The sequence below is a fragment of the Prionailurus viverrinus genome, chromosome B4 (genome assembly GCF_022837055.1).
Source record: "Prionailurus viverrinus isolate Anna chromosome B4, UM_Priviv_1.0, whole genome shotgun sequence".
In the NCBI taxonomy this organism is placed as follows: domain Eukaryota; kingdom Metazoa; phylum Chordata; class Mammalia; order Carnivora; family Felidae; genus Prionailurus; species Prionailurus viverrinus.
Window position 1 is genome coordinate 77,774,863 of NC_062567.1, and position 27,300 is coordinate 77,802,162.

Below are 27,300 nucleotides of genomic sequence, written 5' to 3' on the forward strand. Positions count from 1 at the left end.
TGGAGGGTGGGGCCCCTACTTCCTGTGACGCTGGCCTCTGCTCCGCGGGAGCGTGGGCTGCGTGGACCCTCCTTTCCCTGGCCGTGGGCCCCGCCTTGGCCCCTTCCTGCTCTTCAGGTCCCCCCGCCTCGCGCCATTCTCCTTTTTTAGCCCATCCTCCTGGGGGTCTCCGGAACTGTAGTGGCCTTGCGTGGGTGGAACCCGCCCTGCCTTCCTCGGGGTTCGTGGCGGCCATCTTAGGAAGGCGAATGTGCGCTCGAAGCGGGAATGAGACTGGTTAGGGCCGGCTGCTGGTGGGAAGGAAGCCTTGTTGGTGTAAGTTATCCAGGTAGAAGTGTAATTTGGATTTTGCGGGGCGGGAAGAGGGAAATCGTAAAGGAGACAAGCCTACAGAAGAGCCTAAACAAACAAAACACCAAGGACAGGAATCTAGTTGTTTTTGTTTAGCAAGCGTTGTAGAATCTTAAAATTCAGAAGTCAATAATAGTAGGTAAGAATGCTTGGGAGGGAGGATGACCTCGTTGGGTTAAAGGGAGTTTTAGAGTTGAGGGGAGAGCTCAATGAAAAGAGTTGGAGAGGTGAAAGGAGCCAGAAAGCTATAACTCGATAATGGAAACCCAAACATAGATTTGTTAGCCCTGTTGTGGAAACTGTGATACACACACACACACACACGCACGCACGCACGCAGTACTTGTCCCTGAAGTGCTTAGGAAAACAGGCCTAGAGTGGATGAAAGGCAAAATAGCAGTATAACAGATGTCAAAAATATGGTCAGGACTGGAAATTTACATTAGGAAGAAATCACTGAGGCCCAAAGTGAGCTGGGAAGGCTTTATGGAAAAAAGGGACTTGTGGTCTTTGAAAGTTAGACAGGAAAAAAGGAAGATGTTGACATCTGTTATGGTAGATCTGGTGATACTATTTTTCAAAACCAAGAAGTAAAAATATGCTATGACAAAAATTTTTGTACTGTCCAAAGTATAGGAGGCAGTATGAGAGATCAGTCTGAGTACTGAAATATTGGGATTTTTGAAACCTATCAGTGACTAATAGTGCCTAAATGTGACTTAGGAGAACTTATCCTGATAGCATGAACTGAATGTGGCTTCAGTGAAAAGGATCACAGATGGGACATTTTATTTTTCCGAGAATACTCCGTAAACATAATTTGTTACCTGTTGTTGGTTTTTTTTTTTTTTTTTTTTTTTTTTTTTAAGATTATCAGCTCTTGGATTTAGGAGTGTGCATCACAGTCTTTGGCTCATATTAAGACCCTAAAAAGAAATGCGTTGTTAGGCGCCCTGCCCAAGCCATTCTTGTAGGCTAGTGATTTTTAATCTTGTCTGTACATTCCAATCATCTGGGGAGCCCAAGTTCCCCTTCCAGACCAGTTAATCAGAAAGGGCTGGGCATAGTTATTTTTAAAAAGCTACCCAGGTGATTCTAATGTGCAGTCAAGGCTGGGAACCACTGACCTAGGCACTGTTTTGCATTTAGGAAAGCTATTCTTTCACCTGAGTGGCCTGGATAATTCCGGTGAAGGAGGAGCAAGCTGTTAAAGTGCTTCTTGAAAGATAATAGCTAAGAATGAAAGCTTCACTGCAAGCCTAGCACAAAGCATTTTAGAGAAAGCTGCTGTTTCGGCAAATCGGTTTCAGATTGTTACGAATATCTTAAGGTAACCTTTCTGAAATTCTAAACCTCTTAATTTATCACATCATTCGTGCAGATTGGTGGGGCCAATGTGATTTGAAGTGAAATGTGATTTTTCAGGCTTCAAATTGCAGTAAGCTGGTAAAATTGTTGACATTGTTACTGTGACCCATAAGTACTTTTCAGATACCTGCAGACTGAAATTTCTGAGGAAGAGCTAGGGCTTGAGAGGATGGAAGGGGTGGGTGGGTTCCAAACCAGAATCCAAAGTCAGGCTTCACTGCATTCAGTAATGCGTCAGGGTGACAGGATCCTCAGCTGAGAAAGCTGTTCCATTTAGCAGGAGTGAACAAGCCCACCAACTTGTAAACAAACTCCCCCCCCAACTTTCAGTGGAGATTTTAAAATAAAAATGCGCCACACGTCTATTCTTTCTAGTCTTAAATGCTTTGTTCATTCATCTCCAACCTAGAAAGTTCCTGCTTTATCTAAGATCCCTGCTGAGTTGTCTTTCAGACTGGCTTTTCAGCCAGGTTGAATATATTTGAAAAGGGAAAAAAACAAACCAAGGCATTTACACAGGGTTAGTCTAGGAGCTAGAAGCTAGCTAGGATTAATACCATAAACCGAATCTGATCCTGGCTGGTTCTCTCTGATAATAGGCTAGCATTTGTCCTTAAATTATAGATTATGTATATTAAATTTTTTAAAAAGTTTATTTATTTTGAGAGAGAGAGCATGTGTGTGTGCTCATGCTTGGGATGGGAGGAGGGCAGAGAGAGAGGGAGAGAATCCCCAGCAGGCTTTGCACCGTGAGCAAGGAGCTGGACATGGAACTCCAACTCACGAACCGTGAGATCATGACCTGAGCCGAAATCAAGAGTCTGGTGCTTAACTGACTGAGCCACCCAGATGCCCCTATAGATTATATTTTTGAACTAATTATAAGGTAAAAACAAACACTCTGGACTAATGACTATAAAGACAGATCTGTACCCTAGTGATTAAAAAAACAAATCTTTGTTAGAAAATTAGTTTTCTCAGCTTTTAGGATGGAAGGAACTCCAGTAGTCCTTGAGATTCTTTGGGAGTTTCAGTGTTTGAGATAGCCCAATAAAACTGAAACTTTAGCCCACTGGAAGACTAAAATATTAAATTTCTTTGTTTCTGGCTTGAGTGCTGTCAACAAAATCCTGATTCTCTTATCTAATTATAGATGCCGGTCAGTAGTTAAGTGCATAATTAAAAATAGGAAAGTTATTGGGGCACCTGGGTGGCTCAGTTGGTTGAGCATCCAACTTCTGCTCAGGTCATGATCTTGCGGTTCGTGAGTTTGAGCCCCACGTCGGGCTCTGTGCTGACAGCTCAGAGCCTGGAGCCTGCTTCGGACTCTGTGTCTCCCTCTCTCTCTGCTCCTCCCCTGCTCATGCTCTCTCTCTCTTCTTCAAAAATAAATTAAAAAAATAGGAAAACTATTCAATAAATACAGTTGCAAAATGTTTCAAAATGAGAGAGCTAGGGGATCATAATAGATGTTCTTACTGATGAGGATAGATTGGGAAGTATTGCTGTAGAGGAGGGTGAAAAGTTGGGCCTGGTTACAATTTTTCAGGGAAAGTAGCAGGGAGAAGTGCTGCCAGCAGGGGGCCAAAGAAAATAAATTTATGTTTAAAGAAGAGTCCCTAGTGGGAGTTTGGATTGAATAATAACCAATATTAAGCTCAAGAAACACAGGATAATAAAGGGTGAATAAAAATAGTGATTTTTAGAGGTCCCTGGGTGGCTCAGTTGGTTAAGCGTCTGACTTTGGCTCTGGTCATGATCTCACAGCTTGTAGGTTCAAGCCCCACATTGGGCTCTGTGCTGACAGTTCAGAACCCGGAGCCTGCTTCGAATTCTGTGTCTCCGTCTTTCTCTGCCCCTCCCCGGCTTGTACTCGGGCTCTTTCTCAAAAATAAACAAACATTAAAAAAAAATAGCGATTTTTGAAAAATTTGTACTTTAATTCTGTGGCTTAATATATAAATGTCATATACCTATGTAATCCACATTGCCTATAACAGTTACCAGTGGGCTTGAGAAATCTCTTCTCTCTGTTTTCCGTGACTTCCAGCTAGTTCTTTTTCCAGGAGTCAGCAACAAATAGCTCCTCACACTGTTTCTGATGCTGGCAGCTAAGATGTAAATTGTAAGTCAAAGTTTGCAAACCATTGTGAGTATCACTTGGCTTATGAACAAATCGGTGAGGAAATGGAACTGCTTAAAAGAAGTTTGTTGAAAAGGTGGTAGAATGGCAGAATTATATTAAAGAAATTTTACCCACTAAAAATTACATAAAGGACTAATCTTGCACTGAACAGTTCTAAAATTCTACTGTCATTCTGATCTGTTATTTTTAAAAACGTCAAATGTTTTATGAGGACTTTAAGATACAAAACAGATGAACATATGGGAAGGGAAGCAAAAATAATATAAGAACAGGGAAGGGACAAAACAGAAGAGACTCTTAAATATAGAGAACAAACAGAGCGTTGCTGGAAGGGTTGTGGGAGGAGGGATGGGCTAAGTGGGTAAGGGGCATTAAGGAATCCACTCCTGAAATCACTGTTGCACCATATGCTAACTAACTTGGATGTAAATTAAAAAGTAAATAAATTATTAATAAAACAAAAAAGATAAAAATAAAAATGTCACCCAAGGGTCATTTTTTTCTCTGAAACCTAATGTTTGCCTGGGATTAAGTTCTTATGTTTTCTTATAACCTCCTTCCACCCTCCTCCCTTCCTAGCACTTAAACTGGGTATTAGATCAGTGGTTCTCAAAGTGTGGTCCCAAATTGCAGCATCAGTATCACTTAGGAACTTGAGAAAATGCCAGTTCTTAGGACTTACCACAGACGTACTGAATCAGAAGCTCGGGTGAGATGTCCTTTCATCTGTGTTTTAGCAAGGCCTTCGTGTGATTTTGATACCCACGAAAGTTGGAGAACCATTGCCTTATACTCTTACTGTCAACATTGTTCCTTTATAATGGACCACGCCACTGTAGTTCTTAACATAGTGTGGCAAGCACAGTAGATACTTGATTATTTTAGAGCACAGGTGTATTTTGTCAGGAGCTGTTAGGACAACTGTGAGACATCATCTACCTTGTAAGAAAACGTGGGAAGAAGAAATATTGGAGATTTGTCCTTTCCTCGTTTTATACCACAGTTGCTTGGGAAGCCTGCACAGAAAGGTCAAGAAGTATGGACCAACAAGATAAAGCTGGGGAACCAATGAGCTATAGTTTGGTACATTATGACATGAGTAATGGGCCTTAGCAATGGTTTCCCCATCATGCTGTGAATGTAAGAGTAGAAATCCTAAACGTGATTGTAGGGAAGAAACTTCATAGCTAGGAAGGCTTGTTAGCATTACATAAATACAATTTAAATTGCCTCGTTAGGACTTTTTGGTGAAAATGAGTGATTCTGGTTACCAAGGTTTTTGAAAGATTGATTTATTCAGTATAAATATTTAATCCAGGGCACTGAGTCTTCTTTATACCCCATGTCTATATAGATTCTTCATGTTCAGCAACTTTGATTTCTCTTTTTTTTTTGTAGGTACAGAACTGTTACATAGTCAAGATCATGTCTCTCCTAAAGCACCTTATAGTAAAATAATAATAAATCAGAATGAAGGGACATTAAATGGAGACATACACTACCTGTTATGGGAGTATGGGGGAATAGTTAAGACTTTGGGGATCTAGGCAGGCTTTGAGGCAGTTACTTTGAAACTTTGCTTTTTTTTTTCCTTTTAAGTATTTTTCCATAAGTTTGTTTACTTTCAAAGCTTTGACCAAATGTTACGTCAAAGGCCAAAAAAAAAAAAAAAAGATATTTTAGTTTCTATTGTGCCTTCCTCCAATGAACTCAAAACTTCTCAAAGTGAGATTTGAGTAGATCTGACATCTATATTTTGAATGGCAGCTGCCTAATTAATGATGTTTTATCCCTTAAGACTAGGGTGGCCAACGTGTTGTTGCTGTTGTTATCCTAGGATAATTATTGTTCCCCCCCTTCATGCTCAAGAGTATCCTGGTTTGAAGGAAAAATTATGTGGTCACACCAATCAATTAAGACTACATGGCTTTTTAGGGGACGATACCATATACCTAAAATATGGTAAAGGAAGACATCTTTGTCTTTTGGGCTATTTTTCCTAGGAAACATTTTCTTACCAAAGTTTTTTTCAAAGGTTTATTTATTTATTTATTTATTATTTAAAAAAAAATTTTTTTTTTCAACGTTTATTTTATTTTTTGGGACAGAGAGAGACAGAGCATGAACGGGGGAGGGGCAGAGAGAGAGGGAGACACAGAATCGGAAACAGGCTCCAGGCTCTGAGCCATCAGCCCAGAGCCCGACGCGGGGCTCGAACTCACGGACCGCGAGATCGTGACCTGGCTGAAGTCGGACGCTTAACCGACTGTGCCACCCAGGCGCCCCTAACGTTTATTTATTTTTGAGACAGAGAGAGACAGAGCATGAACGGGGGAGGGTCAGAGAGAGGGAGACACAGAATCTGAAACAGGCTCCAGGCTCTGAGCTGTCAGCACAGAGCCCGACGTGGGGCTCGAACTCACAGACTGAGAGATCATGACCTGAGCCGAAGTTGGCCGCCCAACCGACTGAGCCACCCAGGCACCCCGAAGGTTTATTTATTTTTGAGAGAAAGAGAGAGATAGAGACTGTGAGCTGGGGAGGGGCAGAGAGAGAGGGAGACCCAGAATCTGAAGCAGCCTCCAGGCTCTGAGCTGTCAGCACAGAGTCCAATATGGGGCTTGAACTCACAAACCATGGGATCATGACCTGAGCTGAAGTTGGATGCTTAACCAACTGAGCCACCCAGGTGCTCCACCTAGAAAACATTTTAATTTTCATATAGTTTGGTGTTAATATACCAAAGTGTAATTTAAAAAATTCAAAATCTGTGTAAGGCCTTAGATGAAAATCTTGTTTATATTAGGTAAATACAAGGGAGCAAGTCAGTAGCCCTCCTTTGTACAAAGTATACTAGAATGTGCTAGATTCTGTAGGTATCTAGTTTTTCTCCCTTCTATTTTCTGCTTTAAAGGGGAGAAAAAGATCATCTGAAAAGGATCTAGAAAGTATTTAGGTAGGAATAAGTCTCATAGGGTCAGAAAATATCCATTTGATTATAATTTCTACTTTTAATTGTAAGTCTAACTATACTTGAACTAATCAGTAAACTAGCAAAAAAAAGTCATTATTTAAAAAAATTTTTTTAATGTTTATTCATTTTTGAGAGAGAGAGAGAGACAGAGCACAAGCCAGGGAGGGGCAGAGAGCGAGGGAGACACAGGATCCAAAGCAGGCTCCAGGCTCTGAGCTGTCAGCATAGAGCCCTATGCGGGGCTGGAACCCATGAACCATGTGATCATGACCCGAGCTGAAGTCAGACGTTTAACAGACTGAGCCACCCAGGTGTCCCTGAAGTCATTTTAAAATTAGCTAGCTGCAAAAAACAAAAAACAAAAAACAAAAACAACAGCTTAAAAGGAACAAATTTTGGCCTGTTATAAATTGGGTCTTGATTCAGTTTAAGCACCAAGTATGTGAATATCTCCTAGATGCATAGCACCAGGCTAGTGATATATGGTATAGCAAATACAAAGCAGCATGTGATTCTGACTTCTCTTGTGAAGATTTGTGGTATGGTTGAGGTTGGACACCTGGTAAGTTTAAATGTGGTGAGGCATAAGAATTAGCCTTAAAAAAAAAAAAAACCAGCTAGAAAGAGATTTCAATGGTTGAAGGGCAAGGGGTAACATTTAAAAATGAACAGAGTAGCAAAGAATAAGGTGTATATAAGATTGGAATAACCTGACTTCTATAGAGTTAAGAAGGGAGATTTGGAGACATGCTCCAGACTCAGCTTCTCATAAAAACGATATCTTTTTTGTTTGCATGGGGCTTAAACTCACAACCCTGAGATCAAGAGTCACATGCTCTACTGACTGAGTCAGATGCTCCTAAAAACTGTATCCTTTTTTTTTTTTTTACTTCTTTTTGAAGTTTTATTTTTTTAATTTACATCTAAGCATATAGTGCAACAATGATCTCAGAAGTAGATTCTTTAATGCCCCTTACCCATTTAGCCCATCCCCTCTCCCACAACCCCTCTAGTAATCCTGTTTGTTCTCCATATTTAAGAGTCTATGTTTTATCCCCTTTCCTGTTTTTATATATTTTTTTGCTTCCCTTCCCTTATGTTCATCTGTTTTGTATCTTAAAGCCCTCGTATGATGAAATCATATATTTGTCTTTCTCTGACTGACTAATTTCGGTTAGCATAATACCCTATAGTTCTATCCACGTAGTTGCAAATGGCAAGGTTTCATTTTTTTTGATTGCCCAGTAATACTCCATTGTGTGTGTGTGTGTGTGTGCGTGTATATATATATATATATATATATATATATATATATATATATATATACATACCACACATACATACCACATCTTCTTTATCCATTCATCTATCGATGAACATTTGGGCTCTTCCATACTTTGGCTATTATTGATAGTGCTGCTGTAAACATGGGGGTGCATGTGTCCCTTAGAAATAGCACCCCTGTATCCCTTGGATAAGTACCTAGTAGTGCAATTGCTGGGTTGTAGGGTAGTTCTATTTTTAATTTTTTGAGGAACCTCCATATTGTTTTCCAGAGTGGCTGCACCAGTTTTCATTCCCCAAAACTGTATCTTTTAAACATGGAAGGTTTGTACAAAATTAATTGAAGAAGGTTGATCTGATGGTCATGTAGTACATGACTTGGAGTAGGAGAAAAATAATCGGAGGATAAAGAATCTGATTAAGGGGGCGCCTGGGTGGCTCAGTCGGTTAAGTGTCCAACTTCAGCTCAGGTCATGATCTCATGGTTTGTGAGTTCGAGCCCCACGTCTGGCTGTGTGCTGACAGCTCGGAGTCTGGAGCCTGCTTCAGATTCTGTGTCTCTCTCTCTGCCCCCCTACCCTGCTCACGCTCTGTCTCTCTCTCTTAAAACTGAATAAATGGTAAAAAAAGAAAAACAAAAAAGGATATGATTAAGGTTACTGCATTTCCTCCACTAATAAGGGAAATAGGCAAAAAAGCCCTCTAGCCTTTTGGTTGACAAATGAGGATATGAAAACAAGGAAGACTAAAAAACCAAATGAAGCCGGTCACAGGAAGGATATTCTTTATTTAAATAAATAAAAACATACTAAGATGCCAACAATGACTGGAGTTGTTATCTAAAACTTCACAGTTAAGATTTCCCCAAAGTTTGAAAAAGGACAATACATTTTCTGTCTGCTGGCTCTTTAATCCACAGCTTCTCCATCAGTTTTTCTGACCTATGGGTAGAAAGAGAACATTAAAGTAGTGCCATTTTTTATAGTGTTTTTATAGAAGACCTAAGCTCGGTATGTGTTAGTTGCATTTCAAATAGAGTTTTAGACAGCTCTTTCTCCATACTCTGACTTAAAGCCATTGGGACTTTCCTTGCATTCTACTATTTGGTGTGGAGAAGGACTTAGAATAGAAAATATGGTTTATTTTTTTAAAGAATAAAAGTTTGTCTAAGAAACTTTGAAGATTTAGAATACGACATTAGTGATTAGTTAAAACTATGTTAATATCATAGAACTATGATATTGATAGTTTTTTTTTTTTTTTGAGAGACTGCAAGTGCAAGCCTAAGTGTGAGAGGGGCAGGGGCAGAGGGAAAAGGAAAGTGAGAATCTTTTTTGTTTTTTAAATGTTTATTTATTTTTGAAGGAGAGAGAGACAGAGTGTGAGTGGGGGAGGGGCAGAGAGAGAGGGAGACACAGAATCCAAAGCAGGCTCCAGGCTCTGAGCTGTCAGCACAGAGCCCATCGCGGGGCGCGAACTCACAAACCGCGAGATCATGACCTGAGCCGAAGTCGGATGCTCTACCCACTGAACCACCCAGGTGCCCTGAAAGGGAGAATCTTAAACAGGCTCCACACCCAGTGCGGAGTCCGACTTGGGGTTTGACTTCATGACCCCAAGGTCATGACCTGAGCATAAATCAAGAGTCAGACACTTAATTGACTGAGCCACCCAGGGACCCACTAGTTTAAAAAAGTTACTCTACCTTTTCTCCAGGACTTATAGTTGTTAGGATGTTTTTCATCCATAGTCTCTTTTTTTATGTCTCTTGAGTCACTGTAGAAGATAACCAAAAAAGGAAAATTAGTTGGAGACCAGCACTGAAGATTTAGTTTAGATAACCAGTTCTAGGGGATTAAAATCACTTTATAAAAAAGGTTTATTTATTTATTTTGGGAAAGAGAAAGGGAGAGTGTGCATGAGTGGGGGAGGGGCAGAGGGAGAGAAAGAATCCCAAGCAGGCTCTGAGCTGTCAGCACAGAGCCTGGTGTGGGACTCCATCTCACAAACTGTGAGATCATGACCTGAGCCAACGTCACAAGTCAGATGCTTAACTGACTGAGCCACCCAGGTGCCCCAGAGATTAAAATTACTTTATCACAAATGGTTGATATGATTGTCAGAGTAGGAATTATTGACTTCATGCAAGCTTCTGTTTATACAGTCCCTTTGTACTTCCCATACCCCTGTACATGTGGTGGGTAATTCCATTGATGGCTTCTCTCTCTCTCTTTTTATTTTTTTAATTTTTTTAATGTCTTATTTATTTTTGAGAGACAGAGACAGAGTACATTCGAGTAGGGAGGGGCAGAGAGAGAGGGAGACACAGAATCTGAAGCAGGCTCCAGGCTCTGAGCTGTCAGCACAGAGCCTGATACGGGGCCTGAACCCATGAACCATGAGATCATGACCTGAGCTGAAGTGAGACACTTAACCAACTGAGCCACTCAGGTGCCCCTCTAACTCTTGTTTTTTAGTTTACTTATTTTATTTTAAGAGAGAGAGCAAGAGAGAGCAGGGGAGGGACAGAAAGAGAGGGAGAGAGAGAGAATCCTAAGCAGGCTCTGCACTGTCAGCACGGAGCCCAGTGTGGGACTCAAACTCACTACCCAAGAGATCATGACCTGAGCCAAAACCAAGAGTCAGATGCTTAACCTACTGAGCCACCCAAGTGCCCTGGCTTCTCTAACTCTTAGATGTGCCCTTCAAGCTTGTTAGGTTGGGGATCCTTGTTAGGTTGGTTCATGTGTAGTATAATAATTATTTTCCCTTTACAATTTTAGGAATTGTTTTTTTTTTATTTTTGAAAATCTAAGATAGAATTGACAACCTGTGTAATCAAGTCCTTAATGGATTAAAGTCCTAAGTGGAGCCTTAGGGAGGGAATGGAGGTACTCAGAGCCCATGAGTATAGGTTTTTAAACATTTATAATTGAAGTTTAGGCATCTGCCAGGTCTATGATGTAGTGGCCATCTAGCTTTAAGAATTGAACTTAGGGGCGCCTGGGTGGCGCAGTCGGTTAAGCGCCCGACTTCAGCCAGGTCACGATCTCCCGGTCCGGGAGTTCGGGCCCCGCGTCGGGCTCTGGGCTGATGGCTCAGAGCCTGGAGCCTGTTTCCGATTCTGTGTCTCCCTCTCTCCCTGCCCCTCCCCCGTTCATGCTCTGTCTCTCTCTCTCTGTCCCAAAAATAAAATAAGCTTTGAAAAAAAAAAAAAGAATTGAACTTAAAGGTATTTTTCTCTCTGTTCCAATAACTTTAAAAATTTTTTTTAGAGAGAGTATGCAAGCGAGGGAGAGAGGCAAAGGGAGAGAGAGAGAAAGAGAGGGAGAATCTTAGGTTCCATGCTCAGCACAGAGCCTAATGTGGGGCTTAATCCCATGACCCTGGGATCATTACTGAGCCAAAATCTACACACTCAGCTGAGTGAGCTACCAGGCACCCTACTATTCCAATGACTTCTGTAAGATGATTTATCTTACCTTTCACAAACCAGCATTTTTGGAGCAAATGTCTTAAGTACAAATAAAGGAGAATGATATGTGTTATCTAGAAAGGAGGAGAGAGGATGGAGATGTGATACAAGTACTAAGCATTTTTTTTAATTTTTAATTTTTTTAAAGTTTATTTATTTTATGAGAGAGAGAGGAACGCATGCTGAAGGAGCAGAGAGAGGGAGAGAGAGAGAGTCCCAAGCAGGCCCTGCCCCATCAGCATGGAGCCCGATGCAGGGCTCGAACCCATGAACTGTGAGACCATGACCTGAAGAGTCAGACACCCCACCGACTGAGCCACCCAGGTGCCCCAGTACTAAGCATTTTTAGATTGTTGCAGAGAAAGCTAGTTGGCAGCAGAGATTTGAATCTCTCTTCCATAGTTGTTGCTGGGAATCACTTGTGCTGCCAGGGACAACGTTCCCACCAGTTTTACCTTAGGTGTGGCCATATGATTAGTTTTTGCCAATGGAATGTGAGTGGAAGTATTTTCTTCTGGGTCAAGCTGCTTAAGAGGCACCCGCACCTCCACTGTCTTTTTGTGGCAGTTTGGGAAGCCAAGCGTGGAAGGTGACAGTCACAGATGAAAAGAGCCTGTGGTCTCAATCCACCGTCCCCACTGAATGCTTGCATTGGGTTACACAAGGAAACTTCTGTTGTGTTAAACCAGGATATCAACACAACCTGAACTTTATCTGTTAAAGGAACTTGCATTATTCTAATACACACATACATCTTTATTTAATACTTATCTTATAAGGTAGGTGTTATACCTTTATAGGTGAGGGAGATGTGGTTGAGAAGTAACTTTCCTTATGGCCACAGCATATAGCTGAACCTAGACTGACTGAAAAACTAGTGAATTCTTTATGGCATGCTACATTTTAGAGAAAGGATATCACTTGAGATGGGATAAATCCAAACCTTTTAGACTACAAGTTTCAATTTATACCAATACTTTTTTCTATGGAAAGTGACCAGATATTGGTAAGGTAAGATTCTTTAAGCTGTTATAAATGATTTTTGGTTTTAACTAGATCCCTTTTTGCTGGGTTGCTTCTCCAGATGCAGATGAAATTCCCAGATTTATTTGACTGTGTTGAAGGATTTTGTGGGAGGAGTATTAAGACTTAATTTATCCAGGACTACAGTACTTATCAGCTATGAAGGACTTAGAGTCCAAGCCTTCACTTATGGCTGTGTTCACTGTTTCACCCTTGCTCACCTATGTTCCAGACATCAGGGTCTAGAATCTGATTGGCAGTATTAGAAAGTTTTTCATTTGGCTCCAAACTCGGAGAAATAACCTTTGGAAGATTAAATGGCTCTGAAATAAAGCAGATCAGAAGTTGTAGAAGCAGATCAGAAACTTCCTTTTGTTTTTCATTCCTCTTAGTGGGCTAAGACTTCCCTAGTTATGAAATATGGAGGGCAAGGGGCAATAGAACTTGATGCCACTCATCTATCCTCCCCCCCACCCCCCCCAAAAAAAGACTTACCATCATCTACAGCAGTTCTATTGACACAGTTAGCCTCATGTTCCTTGAGCCTTTTGATTGGGACCACATGACAAGCATTATATTTGCAATTAGCCATCTTTTTAGCTATCTTCAGATTTTTCTAAAAGAAAAAGGCTCTTGTGAAATGGCTATTGGGTTTTGCCTGTATTCTACCCTCCATTCCTTTCAGGAAATGCTGAAGACAAACCATTTCCAACATTAAGAACTGCTAAGTGCTACGTATGGTCAGAAGCTTGTTTTTTTTTTTTTTAATCTTTTAACTTTTTATATTGAGCTTATATTTCTTCCACCAGTGATTTAACATTTTTTAAAAAGTTTATTTATTTATTTGAGAGAGAGAGAGAGAGAGAGAGAGAGATTGAGAGAGGGAGAGAAGGAGAGAGAGAATCCCAAGCAGGGTCCACACCATCAGCACAGAGCCTGATGCAGGACTGGAACTCACAAACTGAGATCATGACCCGAGCTGAAACCAAGAGTGGGATGCTTAACCGACCGAGCCACCGAGGTATCCCAATATTTTGTATTAACCAGGAAAACATACCTTTCTACATGATGCCAGGTGGTACTGTAACCTGCTGGCTGGCATCCTGTGGTTTGGGTCATAAGGACATATTTCTAGGACTTCTGGCTCCATGAGGCCTAAATAGTAGGAACCTTGGGTTGACAAAGAAAATATTGACATTTAAGATCAAGTAGTTTTGACATAGGCCTACTTTCTGTTCTCAAAAAAAGAGGCAAAGATATGGGTATCTCCCTATGAAAGTTTTGCATGTCTAAAGCAATAGCCTAGTCAGCTAATAGGAGAACTTCACGGCTTACATGCCTTGGAAAACTAAAACTTAACATTTATACATATATTTTAGTCTTATAGATTCTTTTGAATAGAATTCTGTGCCCCCCAAATAGAGTATTAAACAGACAAGGCTCTTTGGAAAGCTCACAGTACTGGGGTAAGATGAAATTCAGCACCATCAGCTTGAGTGTTCAGGAAAGCAAGGCCAGGGCAGCTGGTTCCTTTACAGTTCAGCATTGCTCCCTTCCTTCTCTTTGCCAAATCTATCTAAATTAAGCCCTTTGCTAGACAAAGATGCTACTTGTCAGATCAGCATAGCCCTTTTGGGGAGAGGGGAATAGAAGAATAAACAGTACCATGTTCAAGTTCAGGCTACTTTATGATTATCTGCGAATGCCAGTCTGAAATCTTTAAAGTTGTACGTATCAGCATATGAAGACTCCTAGAAAGAACTAAGAATATATCATCTCAAATCTGCCACATTTGACTGCCAATAGGAGGCCTACTTTCCCTTATGGCTAGCTGTCTTTAGCTATCCTAGGAGACATTCACTTCAAGGACTCCCAAGTTTCCAGGCAACAGCTACAGCTGAGATTTCTGCAAAGCAGGGACAGCATAGTCTGATTGAGATGGGGGGGGGGGGGAAGGATCAAGGCAGAGTGGCATAAGAAGGAAGGATAGAAAAGTGCCTAGAATAGCCCATTTCAATTCTGCTTTGGATCATGCCTAGGGCATAGACAAAGGGCACAGAGCTAGACTGTTAAATGTCAGATTTTCCTGAGAGCATTTAGATGATTAAGTCCAGGGATTTACACTCAGGTGCCTTTCAGGAACGCAAGCCAGGGTGGCTCTTTCAAGCTTACACTGCATGTTAATGGTAATATTAGAGCCACGAACACTTACTATAAAGTGAATTGGCTTTCTGGAAAATAACACCTGCAGTATAATCCAGTATCATACAGTTATCTTTAGATTCTTAAAGATAATAGAAGAAGAGCTTTAATACTAAAATGTACTCTTCAGATAACCCCAAACCCTTATTTTATCCAGCAGCCTAGAAAAGTATAAAGTTTGATCAGACTGATAAGGCTGGTCTTAACAAAGAGTGCTTCAAAAGTGGCAGCAAGAATTGGTAAGCTTGGACCATTCGTCTAATTATCGATAGCTGAATATCCCATGTTGGGAGGCCAAGACTATAATGGAGGCCATTTGATTTAATACGTATTAGACTTGGCGAGAGTGTTGTAGCCTCGAAGCTACTTTGACAATTAAGCTGAGTCTAGAGGCCTTTGAGACCTCTTACGTTATTCTTGAAGCAGTGTCTCTCAAGAATCTGAAGGGAAGTGTGTCTGAATCTGAAGAGGGAAACAATCCTACAAGTCAGAACAAGGCAAATTTCGCAGAAGTTTGGGGTGAGGGAGAGCAAAGTACCTTTGTCAAGTGATGTAAATCAACTTTCTGTTCAAGCTACTCAATTCCTCTTCTCCCACCATATGGTCTATGGTTTCTCAAGAGGTTTGGAAGTTTTTGATGTCATAGTTAAGTCTTGAATGACTGTTTTTCAATCTTGGTTGTGCATGAAAATCACTGAGTAGTTTTAAAGTGACAGATCTTCCAGAACTAGCAGATCAGAATCTTCACACATGAGGTCTGGCTAACTGTGGCTTTAAAAGAGTTCCACAGGGGATTCTGACTTGTAGCCGGGGTTACTAGGCCCTGCCCGGGGGTAATTGAACCACCCTCAGAAGGGTTCTTCCAGTTTCCAGGAGGAACTGCTGCATGGTCTTTCCAATGAAGTTTCTCTAAAGTCTACCAGTTGGAACAATTAGTCCCATCTTTAAATCTGGCCTTTTTCTTTATGCGATGCCAAGTAGAATTTCACAGAAAGTGACATAAGCTCATCACATACTAAAAACACCCAAATTTTACTTTCTTTTTGGCATTCTTAATCCAGCGTACCAGGCCTGGAGCTGAATGTTTACAAACACCATATCATGTAACCACTTCTACAGGTATATGAGGAATCACCACGGTTTTATAGATTAGGAAACCAACTCCGTGAGTGAGAGAGATCCTGAAGTTACAAAGCTAGCACATGTTTGAATAACATTAGAATTATTTGAGGTAATACGTACAAAGCACTTAAAGTACCGGGTCCCTAGTATATAACTAGGTCATCACTTCGCGTGTAGGACCTTAATACAGTTCCTTTTGGTAGGAACTGTTATCAATATCTCCATTTTGCAGGCAGGGAAACTGGATCAGAGCTGCTAAATGATAGAGTTGGGATGTGGACTCAAGCTTTATGGCTCCATAACCTGGGCTCCTTGCCTCTGAATCATAAGGCTTTGTCCATTGGACTCAACTACATTCAAGCCCAAAATCTGTCCTATGCCAAAATGTAGGGTTTTCACATATACTAAATACAAGCAAATAAGTGTTTTCCAGTCTCCAGCAATCTTACAGTTCAGCTGGGGTGGCAGTAGAATATGAAACAGGCAGTCAAAGATGGGACCTAATTTAGATGTAAAATATGTGTTAGTGACCAAATACCGCAGGAGTTCAGCAAGGGCCGGACTTAGGACTCTTTGAGCCAGATCCAGAAGATCGAGTAGGATTTGGGTCAGCAAGAGGGAAAGCACACATCATGAGAAAGGCAGAAATGAATGTGGCACATTCACGGTAGACTACTAGGCTGGTCCCTGCTGGGTTGGGGAGTATGTATTCGGGAACAGGAGAAAAGATTGGCTTGGTATGGAGAGTCTTCAACAAAATTTTCAGGAGGATAACAAATGCAAGTGAAAAAGATCCAATGAAACTATACTAACCTGTAAAAAAGGCTGCGGCTATATGGCAGCTGTGCTTCCTACCTGTTGGTGCCTCAGCAACTGCTCTTAATCTCCCCCATCAAGGTGAAAGACCAGTAGAAATCCCACCAATGTCTTTAGTAGAACCTGGGTTTCTTTGAGAATAGCGGGTAATTCAAATCTTCAGGGCCAATAACACCTCATTCCAGGCCCCTAGCTTTCTAGGGATTCTATCTAGTAAAAAAACTGGAAGGCAGATTCTGTTTTCCAGGAGTATAAAGTTTCCCTTAGGGATGTTTGAAATTTTGTGTGTTAAGCACTGTCATCTTGTTTCTTTAAAAGAGACATTATCTTGAGAACAAACATATTAAGATCTGTATATAATAATGCCAATCAGCTCTCCTATCCCTCCATCCCAGGATTTATTGGAATAATGTAAGAGCCCTGGATATGGCAAATGAGAATGATTGAAAAGTGGAAGGGGGTGCCTGGGTGGCTCTGTCAGTTAAGGGTCCGACTTTAGCTCAGGTCATGATCTTGCGGTTCATGAGTTCGAGCCCCGCATCAGGCTCTGTGCTGATGACCACTTGGGAGCCTGGAGCCTGCTTCAGATTCTGTGTCTCCCTCTCTCTCTGTCCCACCCCCACTCATGCTCTGTCTCTCTTTCCCTCTCTCTCAAATAAATAAACGTTAAAAATTTTTTTAAAAGAAAAGTGGAGAAAAGGTATTGGAAAGGAAGTAGATATGAAGACAACTCTGTTTAATGTAGAATTTTTCTGAGGACTTTCTGCTTTTCTCCTTGAAAGAAACATGAAAGTGAGTTGGTTTTCTTGAATTAGGGAGCTAAGGCCTGGTTAGAATGGCAAGAATTTTTTAGTGCTAAAATTTATTCAGCCTTCTAAGATTTAAAGTCTATTAATTACTTTTCCCTTGTTAACCTCAGTTAATATGGTTCTTCATGTGGCCTATTTCCCAATTTAGTCTTAATAATTCAACAAACAAGTCAGCATCTTTACTAAGTGGTTGAGTCCAAGAGGTGGTGTTCTAGATCAGTGTTTCTCAACATGTATTTGATGGAATATTTGCACCAAATCCTCCCATGGTACTTAGAAATGCAGATTTCTAGGCCTCACTGCAGAGTTACCAATCCTGAATCTCAGAGGATAGGGATTGACCTCAGTTTCTTAAGCACCTTTAAGAGCTATTGTACTAGATGCGGGCCTGGGTGGCTTAGTAGGTTAAGCATCCAATTCTTCATTTCAGCTCAGGTCATGATCTCACAGTTTGTGAGTTCAAGCCCCACATCGGGCTCTGCTCTGACAATGTGGAGCCTGCTTTGGATTCTCTCTCGCACTGTCTCTCTGTGCCTTCCCCACTTGTGTGACTGTTCTCTCTCTCAAAATAAATAAATAAACTTAAAAAAAATAAATGAACTCTTATGCAAGAGCAGTGGTTCTCAAACTTGAGAGTACATTGGAATTACTTGGAAGGCTTATTGAAACACAGAGTGCTGGACCCTACCCCAGAGTTTTGGATTCAGTAGGTCTGGAGTGGGTCCTGGGAATATGCATTCTAACAAGTTTCTAGATGATGCTGATATGACTACATTTTAAGAATCACTGTATTAAAGTATTGTGAAAGATATGAAGAAGTATTAGATACAATTCCTGTCATTAAGGGGCTTATGATGTGGTTGGGGGAGATAAGTCATATACTTAAAAATATAGTGAAGAATATGGTGTTCTGTATAGTATTTGATACTGGAAGGGATAATGTGGAGGATTTGGGATTTAATCTGGGCCCTAAAAGATGGATAGGCCTAAGGTTCAGCTGAGAATAACATAGGTGTTCCTTTTTTTAAAAATTTTTTAAAAGCATTTATTTATTTTTGAGAGACAGAGAGAGACAGAGCATGAGCAGGGGAGAGGCAGAGAGAGAGGGAGACACAGAATCTGAAGCAGGCTCCAGGCTCCAAGCTATCAGCACAGAGCCTGATATGGGGCTTGAACTCACAAACCATGAGATCATGACCTGTGCTGAAGTTGGACACTTAACCGACTGAGCCACCCAGGCGCCCCTAATATAGGTGTTCTTGATGGGGATATATAAAAGAGAAAAAGCATAAAGGTGGATGGGAGTGGGGTAGTCGATACTTGTTTGTCTGGTGCAGAGCTTTTTATAGGACTCTAGTGAAGGGGTAAGGCCAAAAAGGTTGGTGCTAGACTGTGAGGAGCCTTGAAAGCCTGTCCCTCTCCCCTGCCTCCACCAACTTCACAGTCTTACCAAAAATGCTACACAGCTAGAAAGAGGAAGTGTCTCCTGCTGAGTGTGCAAGAGGAAGCACAAGAAGATTCTGAAGGCCTGTGAGCTGTAATGACTGCTTTCCCCCATGAGCCAATTGTAGAGGCTACAGGAAGACCAGCGCACCAACCAGGCTGGGTCCCTCCGCCCAAGGGGTGTCACCACCCAAGCTGAAAGTGTTTGGGGAGATTCGGCATTGCTGTCCGGATACTCCTCTCTTTCGGTGGCCATCATGTCTTTGACCTCTGCCTACCAGCATAAATTAGCCGAGAAGCTCACTATTCTGAATGATCGAGGTCAGGGGGTTCTCATCCGCATGTATAACATCAAGAAGGTAAGCATGAACAACTGGGCCAGTACTAATTATTCCAGCAACAGTAGGGCAGGGGACCCCGTGGCTGGCAGTTCCAGGGGCTAGACTCCTCTTCTTTCCCACTGGCCTTCAGTCACTCAGATTACATAGGCCGGCCAGTGTTGGAAGGCAGAACGGCAGGCTCTTTTTAAGGGCTTTCCCCTTCTCGATATGATTCTCGCCCCAATGAGAGTGTCTGCTTTCTGCTGGGCATATGGAGGTAGGAAATAATTTTGTTCTGAGTCACTTGAATAAGGTCTGGGATCTAGAATTCTGGGTCTCATTGTTTATTGTTGATCTCCCATACTCTGAAGACGTCCAAAGTTGGGTCTCTGGCAAAAACTTTTCCATGGAAGTACTTACCTAAAAGGAAAAAAATAGATATTTCAATAAAATATGGGTAGGTGCCTTCTGAGATACTTAGAGTCTGAGAGTTCATGCTCTGGTTGTGTGTGTATGCTTAGGATAGGATCTGTTGAGTTGAGAGAGGCTGGTGACAAGAGTGAGACTAGGCGGGGCTGTGGGGTGGGGGATGGGTGGGGGGCAAGGAGTTGGGCCTAGGGAAGTAAAGAGATAAAGACAGGCGCGGGAGTGGGGAGTTTCTGGAAGAGAAAATAGGGAGAGGGAACTTTTATGCATTTTGTAATAAAATAAATCACCAGGAACATGGTTTGTCTGACCCCGTGACTCCTACAAATGCCCTCTGGGTGAGATACTTAGATATGGACATAATTGTGACACACTTGCCCATGAAGTCTAATTCAGGAGCAGCTGCTTTTCTCCTTCCGGCTTCAGCTGAAGGGTGGGGAGAGAGCTTCCTCTTTGCGCTGGGGCCCCAGCAGACGCTGAATTCGCTGAATTCTTCTCCGTGAGACAAGATACTCAGGTTGTTCAGCTCTACTGATAGTTGGCTTCATGTCTTGGAGCTTGTTCCTCATCTACTTAACAGTGGACTTTCATAATGCTTTCATAATGAATTCTCAGATTCCCTTTCCATGAGACTGTGTGAGAATGAATGCTGCAGGGAGGGGTATGTTTGGAGGGACAGGAGAAAGGGTTGAAACAGTGTGCTTTATTGGTGCAGACTTGCTCAGACCCCAAATCCAAGCCACCTTTTTTACTGGAAAAGTCCATGGAACCTTCTCTCAAGTATATCAACAAGAAATTTCCCAACATTGATGTCCGAAGCAGCACGGTGAGAACATGATCCCTCTCCTCTCTGTTCTCTGAAATAATTCTGTGCTTGGATGGCTTGAACTCTCCTCTTTTAACTGCCTTTCTTTGAACTTGGCAGGGGATAGAGTAGCCTCCTTTTAGTTTTCCTGGGCTCAACCACAGGGCTTTAGGCTCTTGTAATCTTGAGAGTTCTGAGATAAGATGGGATTCTCTCAGGGTAAGCTAGAGCAAAGCATTGCCCCTTTCTCCGTTGCAAGATTCATGAGAACACTTTGTTCTTATAGAGGAAGACAGCTTGATCAACCCAGCAAGGTACATTTATTTTACCGTTGTTCCTGTTTCCCCCTCTGTTTCCTTGCTGATTATCTGAGAATCAGGCATCTCGTGGAATGTTCCTTAGTTCTCCTCCATTAAATATTAGCCCTAGATTTCTTACCATTATACGTGTAGCATCTTCTCATTCTGCTTCTTTTGACTTTAATATAAATGGCAAGCCTCTTTGACTGAAAGAGACCTTGAAGTTTCCTCTCATTTAGCACTCTGTATCAAGTCAAGATTATACGCATCATCTTACCTAGAGACTCTCCTCTGTTTTTTTTTTTTTTTTAATTTTTTTTTCAACGTTTATTTATTTTTGGGACAGAGAGAGACAGAGCATGAACGGGGGAGGGGCAGAGAGAGAGGGAGACACAGAATCGGAAACAGGCTCCAGGCTCTGAGCCATCAGCCCAGAGCCTGACGCGGGGCTGGAACTCACGGACCATGAGATCGTGACCTGGCTGAAGTCGGACACTTAACCGAATGCGCCACCCAGGCGCCCCAAGACTCTCCTCTGTTTAAGACCTTCAGAGCATTGGAGATTTTCCAACTTTGCCTGTCAGTGTATTTCAAGTCTTTTCAAGAATGTTTTAGGCATGACTCCTATTCTTTTTGGATTACCTTGAACAATTGTGTTTTTTGTGTTTTAAAATTTTTGCTTTGTGTTTCCCTCAGCAACATTTAGGACCAGTACATCGAGAAAAATCTGAGATAATTAGATTCCTCATCAACTACTACCAGTCATTTGTGGATGTCATGGAATTTCGGGTGAGCTCTCTCTAGCCTAGGACCCCAGTATAGGCATTATCCTTCTGAGGCTATTCCTTCTTTAGTAGATGTTCATTTATGTTTCTTAATATTATTTCTTGAAAAAGTAAGGGATTGGGGCTCCTGGGTGGCTCAGTCGGTTGGGCGACCGACTTCGGCTCAGGTCATGATCTCGCAGTCCGTGAGTTCGAGCCCCGCATCGGGCTCTGTGCTGACAGCTCAGAGCCTGGAGCCTGTTTCGGATTCTGTGTCTCCCTCTCTCTCTGACCCTCTCCCATTCATGCTCTGTCTCTCTCTGTCTCAAAAATAAATAAATGTAAAACAAAAAATTAAAAAAAAAAAAAGAAAAAGTAAGGGATATGTACTGATGTGGAAGGATATCTTGGTTAAAGAAAAACAAGTTATAGTGTATGATATAATTACATTTCATTTATGGGGCACCTGGGTGGCTCTGTTGGTTAAACATCTGATTCAGCTCAGGTCATGGTCTCACGGTTTGTGAGTTCAAGCCCTGCATTGGGCTCTGTGCTTACAGCTCAGAGACTGGAGCCTGCTTCAGACTCTGTGTCTCCCCCTCTCTCTGCCCCTCCCTGCTTGTGCTGTCTCTCTCTCTCTCGAAAATAAATAAACATTAAAAAAATAAAAATAAATAAAAGGATACATAGGCTTGTGTATATATATAGTGTTAGTATGTACTTGGGCAGATTTGGAATGTTATACATTTAACTGTTAGGAATAACTACCTGTGGGAGTAGACTATGATTAGCTTTAATTTATTACAGTGTATATGTTTAAGCATTAAGTATTCAAGTATTTTAAGTACCATTCCCCAATATTTTATTACAAATCTGAAAAATTTCAAGAATATTACAATGAATATGATTCTATTCTTCTCTTAGATTTCCTAATTGTTAGTATTTTACCATGTTTGCTAATCTTTATTGTTTTCCTGAACCATTTGAGTTAGTTGCAGATGTCGTGCCATTTCCCTTCCTAAATACTTTAGCGTACATCTAAGAACAAGAATATTTTCTTACATAACCCTAATATAATTATCGCACTCAGGAAATGTAACATTACTGCAATATTATTAGTTTTAACATACAGTCCGTGTTCACGTTCTAATAGTTGTCTCACGTATAACACATTGGATTTAGCTGTCATGTCTCTGTAGTCTTTTTTTTTTTTTAATTTTTTTTAACGTTTTATTTATTTTTGAGACAGGGAGAGACAGAGCATGAACAGGGGAGGGTCAGAGAGAGGGAGACACAGAATCTGAAACAGGCTCCAGGCTCTGAGCTGTCAGCATAGAGCCCGACGTGGGGCTCGAACTCACGAACCGCGAGATCATGACCTGAAGTTGGCCGCTTAACCGACTGAGCCACCCAGGCGCCCCTGTAGTCTTTAGAATAGTTCCCAACCGGTTTTTTTTTTTTTTTCCTTATGTCTTTGATGACACTGACTTTTTGGAGTCCAGACTAGTTATTTTTCAGAATATCCCTCAATTTGGATTTGTCTGATTTGTTAACTGATTGTAGTTTTGGTAGCAATACTACATAGATGATATTTTCTTTGTGTTTTAAATAATGAGCAGGTACTATTTTTTTTTTTTTTTATAAATTTTTTTTTTCAACGTTTATTTATTTTTGGGACAGAGAGAGACAGAGCATGAACAGGGGAGGGGCAGAGAGAGAGGGAGACACAGAATCGGAAACAGGCTCTAGGCTCTGAGCCATCAGCCCAGAGCCCGACGCGGGGCTCGAACTCACGGAGAGCAGGTACTATTTTTGTAAATGTAAACAAACTGTAAAAATTATTTGGTATGATGTTTTTGAAGGGCAAATTGATGATGTGTTTCAAAAGTCTTAAAAACACACATTTTAAAAAAAAAGTTTATTTTGAGAGAGAGAGAGAGAGAGAGAGAGAGAGAGAGAGAATGAGCCGGGGAGGCATAGAGAGAGGGAGAGGCAGAATCCCAAGCAGGCCCTGCTCTGTCAGGACACAGCCTGACTTGCCGCTCAAACTCACCAACCATGAGATCATTGACCTGAGCCGAGACGAGTCCGTCGCTTAAGGGACTAAGCCCCCAGGCATCCCTAAAACACATACTTTTTAATGTAGTGATTTTATTTCTAGACGTTTTTCTTAAGGAAACAATCAGAAGTACAGAGATATGTAAGAGTATGTACTCTGTTAAAAAAAATAATGTACTCTTTTGCCTTATTTAAGATAGTGACAAATTGATAATTGATGTATCCAATATATAGAGGTTCAGTTAAAAGTTCAGAGTATATGTCTATAAATGAATATTATGCAGCTGTGAAAGATGATAATATTTATGATAATCAGCATGGAAAAATGTTTTTCTTTTTTTTTTTTTTTTTAATTTTTTTTTTTCAACGTTTATTTATTTTTGGGACAGAGAGAGACAGAGCATGAACGGGGGAGGGGCAGAGAGAGAGGGAGACACAGAATTGGAAACAGGCTCCAGGCTCTGAGCCATCAGCCCAGAGCCTGACGCGGGGCTCGAACTCACGGACCGCGAGATCGTGACCTGGCTGAAGTCGGACGCTTAACCGACTGCGCCACCCAGGCGCCCCGAAAAATGTTTTTCATATATTCTTTTTTTTTAAATTTTTTTAACGTTTATTTATTTTTGAAGGAGAGAGAGACAGAGTGTGAGTGGGAGAGGGGCAGAGAGAGGGAGAGAGACACAGAATCCGAAGGAGGCTCCAGGCTCTGAGCTGTCAGCACAGAGCCCGACGCGGGGCTTGAACCCACAAACCGCAAGATCATGACCTGAGCTGAAGTTGGACGCTTAACCGATTGAGCCACCCAGGCGCCCCTCATATATTCTTTAACGTCAAAGCAAATTATAATACAGTAAGACATAAGATGTCTCTAGTATGTATATTTATATGGGGAAACACGCATATAAAGAAAATTTGAACTTCTGATTGGTGGGATTTTGAGTGATTTTAAAAATGAATTAAAATTATGCTTGTTTGTATTTTATAATTTTTCTGCAATGAGCATGTGTTATTTACGTATTCAAGAAATAACACAGATTTTAGCCATCTGAGCAATCCAAGTTTGTGATGGTACCATAGGATTTCTTCAGATGAAACAAGAGTATGGAACCCTGCTTTGGGTGCCCCCAATCTACCCAAGGGGGCTAATCCAGGCCTTTCATCACACAATGAAGTGGGGACATGGAAAACTGTAAAGTCTGAAGGAGGGTCAGGTCAGAAGTTATTAATCTTGGAATTGAGGGTAGTGGTTAGGAAAAAGGTAGGCAGGCACTGGTGGAGTGGTGGAAAGAATGCTGGATGCATATAAACTAGGAAACCTTTGGGTCCAAAGGGGATTTTAGGACACCTTCTGGTTGCTGCATTGGTAAAGTTCTGAGCCCAGGGTGTATGGTATCGCTCACTTAGGGTAAGAGGAATAATAGAGACACTGAGATATTGTGCATTGTAAAGTAGGTAGGCTCTGAATCAGACAGACCTGGTTTCAAATCTCAGTTTTACCATTTGCCAGATGTATAAATTTAGACAGGACACTCTTTGGATTCCAGTTTCTTTATCTATAAAATGGGGAAATTAGATCTATGTGGGGTATTTGTGAGAATTAAATGAGATGATGCAGGGAAAACATCTAGCTCAGTATTTAGCATATAGTAAGGTTATAGGCCAACAAATGCTAATTCCATTCTCTTTTGATTCTTACCTTTAGAAGATAAGACTTATGTAGTGACATTGTGTGAGTGGCCGATAGTAAATCTCATCTATAATCTTTGGGAATTGGGTTTCAGGAAGGTGTGGTAGAAAGGCCCTCCTAGCAAATGAGGCAACATAGGGGTAGACAGAGATTTAGAAGTCATGTAGTATACAGGGAAAATCATGAGCTCTGTGTTCTAATTCTGATACTATCCCTTACTAGTTTGTGATCGTGGGCATGTATCTTAACTGCTCTTAGCCTTGGTTTCCCCATGTATTAATTTATTTTTAAATTTTGTGTGTTTATTTATTTATTTATTCATTTATTTGAGAGAGAGAGAGAGGGAGGGAGGGAGAGAGAGGGAGAGTGTGCATGCATGGAGGAGAGGGGGAGAGAGAGAGAGAGAGAGAGAGAGAGAGAGAGAGAATCTTAAGCAGGCTCCACGCTCTGCACAGAGCCAAATATGGGGCTTGATGATCCCACAACCCTGGGATCACGACCTGAACTGAAATCAAGAGTTAGATGCTCAACTGGCTGAACCACCCAGGCGCCCCAATCCCCCATGTGTTAATTTAGATTAGGTCTTTTGGGGGAGATAACGTGGAAACATTTTTTCCTGTTTTGATAAGTTTGACACATATATGCACTTATGTAAAAACCACCACAGTGAGAGTATAGAAAATTTCCATCACTCCAAATGTTTCCTGAGCCTTTTTTTTCCCAGTTCAATCCCTATCTCCTCAACTCCTGGCCCCAGGCAACCACTGATCTGCTTTCTAGATTAGAATTTTCTTTTCTTCTCTTTTCCACAGGTTCATATAATTAGAATTTATACAGCATGCATTCTTTTGTATCTGGTTTCTTTCACTCAGTATAATGTTTTTGAGATGTCTCTCTGTTGTTTCATGTAACTGTGATTCATTTCCTATTTTTGTGGAGTACTGATCCATTGTATGGATACAATTTATCTATTTACCTGTTGATGGCCATTGGGTTGTGTCCATTACGCATATTGGTGGCCATTATGCCCACGATGCTATAAACATTTGAGTACAAGTCATTGTGGCAACATATTTTTCATTTCACTTGGGAAAATAATTTAGAAATTGAATTGTTAAATCAAATGGTATGTGTATGTTTAATTTTGTAAGAAACTGCCAAACTTGTTTTCCAAAGTCGTTGTTCCCTTTTCTCCTCCCATCGGTCATATATTAGTGTTCCAGTTGCTCCACATTCTCATCAGCACTTACTATTAACTGACTTAAGTTTTAGCCTTTTCATGGGTATACAGTGTTGTTTTAATTTGCATTTCTCTGATGACCAATACCGTTGAACATCTTTTCATTTGCTTATTGGCGGCCATGTGTATATTTGTTATTATCAAGTATCTGCTCAAGTCCTTGGCAACACATTTTTAAAGTAAAAATATACATATTCTTTGATCTAGCAGTTCCACCTTGTAGAAATGAAAGTGCCAATATGTTAGGAATAGGGAACAAAGGAGAGGCCAGGGACTGGGAACAAAGAAAATGTCCATCAGTGGGAAAAAAGACTGAATGAATTGACCATACCATGGGCTATTATGTGGCCATTAAAAAGAAGTACATTCGTGTTCTACCAGATGACTTGGAGGACTTTAAGCAGGTAAGGTTGGATGAGAAAAACAAAATGGCAAGAAGAATATAACATTATCTCAATTTTATAACACAAATGATGATGAAAAAAACCTCTCTCTCTAGTTTTCTCCTTCCCCCCACCCCCCATCTGAATAAGACTATATAAATAGGGAGAAAATTAAGAAAGGCCATACTGGGTTGTTAAACTGGTTTACCTGGGGGTTGGGGCAGGATGGAGGGTTGTGCCGATGTGGGGGGAGGGAAGTGTCCACAATAAAACTGCATATTTATTTAGGTAAAATTATGTATGAA

General features: G+C 41.1%; 2 protein-coding genes across 4 annotated transcripts in view; one reads left to right on the plus strand and one right to left on the minus strand.

Moving 5' to 3' along the window:
* Positions 1-8,890: 8,890 nt before the first annotated feature.
* On the minus strand, positions 8,891-15,454 carry LOC125169720 (gametocyte-specific factor 1-like). 2 transcript variants are annotated; one of them, XM_047865419.1, is made up of 8 exons: positions 15,362-15,454; positions 14,287-14,382; positions 13,679-13,791; positions 13,117-13,237; positions 12,843-12,944; positions 11,606-11,672; positions 9,829-9,899; positions 8,891-9,064 (listed from the first exon to the last, which is right to left on the minus strand). In XM_047865419.1, the coding sequence occupies exons 3-8, from the start codon at positions 13,769-13,771 to the stop codon at positions 9,051-9,053; spliced, it is 468 nt and encodes a 155-aa protein (XP_047721375.1). In that variant the 5' UTR covers positions 13,772-13,791; positions 14,287-14,382; positions 15,362-15,454; the 3' UTR covers positions 8,891-9,050. The 2 variants fall into 2 exon arrangements, with proteins under 2 accessions (XP_047721375.1, XP_047721374.1); XM_047865418.1 differs by lacking the exon at positions 14,287-14,382.
* Positions 15,455-19,203: 3,749 nt separating this feature from the next.
* NCKAP1L (NCK associated protein 1 like) overlaps positions 19,204-27,300 on the plus strand; it is a 40,949-nt gene continuing 32,852 nt past the window's right edge. Inside the window, exons 1-3 of one of the 2 annotated variants that reach the window (XM_047865411.1) lie at positions 19,204-19,372; positions 20,475-20,585; positions 21,560-21,652. In XM_047865411.1, the coding sequence (XP_047721367.1) occupies positions 19,271-19,372; positions 20,475-20,585; positions 21,560-21,652 (306 nt within the window). In that variant the 5' untranslated portion in view covers positions 19,204-19,270. The remainder of the gene's footprint in view (positions 19,373-20,474; positions 20,586-21,559; positions 21,653-27,300) is intronic. The other variant, XM_047865412.1, reaches the window with a different exon arrangement.